This window comes from Mus caroli, chromosome 6 (genome assembly GCF_900094665.2).
Source record: "Mus caroli chromosome 6, CAROLI_EIJ_v1.1, whole genome shotgun sequence".
Taxonomy (NCBI): Eukaryota; Metazoa; Chordata; class Mammalia; order Rodentia; family Muridae; genus Mus; species Mus caroli.
The window spans coordinates 118,065,195-118,066,549 of NC_034575.1; the positions used below are offsets into that span (position 1 = coordinate 118,065,195).

Consider the following 1,355-nt stretch of genomic DNA (forward strand, 5'->3'; position numbering starts at 1 on the left):
GGATCCACATGTCTCTGCTTCCCAATGTTGGCATTACAGTCATGTATCTGCACACATGAAATTTTTAGGCAGGTTCTGAGCATCAGTCTCAGGTCTTCATGCTTGCAAGACAACCAACCACTTTATCATCTCTTAGCATATCTTGGCTTATTATTTTTTACTACATTAACTTATAACATCTAAGTTCTAGCCATTCAATCAAATGTTTTGTTTCCTAGAACCCCATTCAATATATGAATTAAGCCTTATAGAAAATAAATAAACCAAATAAAGTTTTGTAAATAAACAATGTAAATATTGTTTATAGATAAATTTCTTTTGAGGTGGGAGAGATTTCCACATTAGGAACTCAACAAGTTATGAGAACCTTTTCGTGAGAGTTTTCAGGAACAATATCAGGTATGTTTTTCAATTTCCTCTTTCCAATGTTCTTAAATAGAGAGAAGTGTAGACTACCGTGACTTATATATGTACAGCATTGGCCATCTCTAGTGAATTTAGCTTAGGGTGTGTGAAGGTTGACTGTGAGCACTGACCTTATTGAAAGGGGCCAGGACCCTGAGTCATATTTCAGAGAGACAAATACAAGAAGCCCGTGACCTTCTGAACATACAGCTCAATAACGATGCAGGAAAGACCGGCCCAAGGTGAGGTGGGCATTCCTGCATCATCAGGTGAGGGGAAGGAGTGGGAGCGTGTGATGTGATGATGAGGTGCCTGGGGTAACGATACAGCCAAGTGGGCAGGCTGAAGTGATGGAGTGGACCAAGACAGCAGAACCACCGGGATTTGAAGGAAGTATGATATATCAGAGCCAGAAGCCATGAACAAATAAGAAACCATATACTGAAGGGAGATGTGAAAAGACATCAACAGAAGACTGTGATAATTAAGATTAAAATATAAGGTCATGGAAATTGCAGGTGCCTGAGGATGAAATGATTCTAGATTGTGTGTGTGTGTGTGTGTGTGTGTGTGTGTATGTGTGTGTGTCCATGTGGGTATGTGCACATGCTTCAAAACTGACTTGGTCATTTATTCTAGAGATTTGATAACTTTTTCCTACTTTACGTTCATAATTATTCTGAGCATTTTGTCTGGTCGTTAATTGCTCTAAGTTTTTTGGTCCTGTGGTGAGTACATCTACTTACTATCTGGTGAATATATCTGCTTGCCATCTGACAGGGCAGGTAGTCTGCTGGTCCCTGAGACTCTGGATGGCTGCTCTGATTTCCATCTTACTCCTCAGCACCTGTTTCATCGCGAGTTGTGTGGGTAAGTTCTTCACTGAATGGTGTCTCTTTTGGGCACTATCTGGTCTCTCCCACAGAGACTCCCAGGAGCTCTTTTGTTTC

At 40.8% G+C, this 1,355-nt stretch overlaps 1 protein-coding gene across 1 annotated transcript in view; it reads left to right on the forward strand.

The window, feature by feature from the left end:
• The first annotated feature begins 625 nt into the window (after positions 1 to 625).
• LOC110296705 (C-type lectin domain family 4 member A-like) overlaps positions 626 to 1,355 on the forward strand; it is a 30,052-nt gene continuing 29,322 nt past the window's right edge. The window contains exons 1-2 of the mRNA XM_021165443.1: positions 626 to 647; positions 1,186 to 1,275. Of these exons, the coding sequence (XP_021021102.1) occupies positions 626 to 647; positions 1,186 to 1,275 (112 nt within the window). The remainder of the gene's footprint in view (positions 648 to 1,185; positions 1,276 to 1,355) is intronic.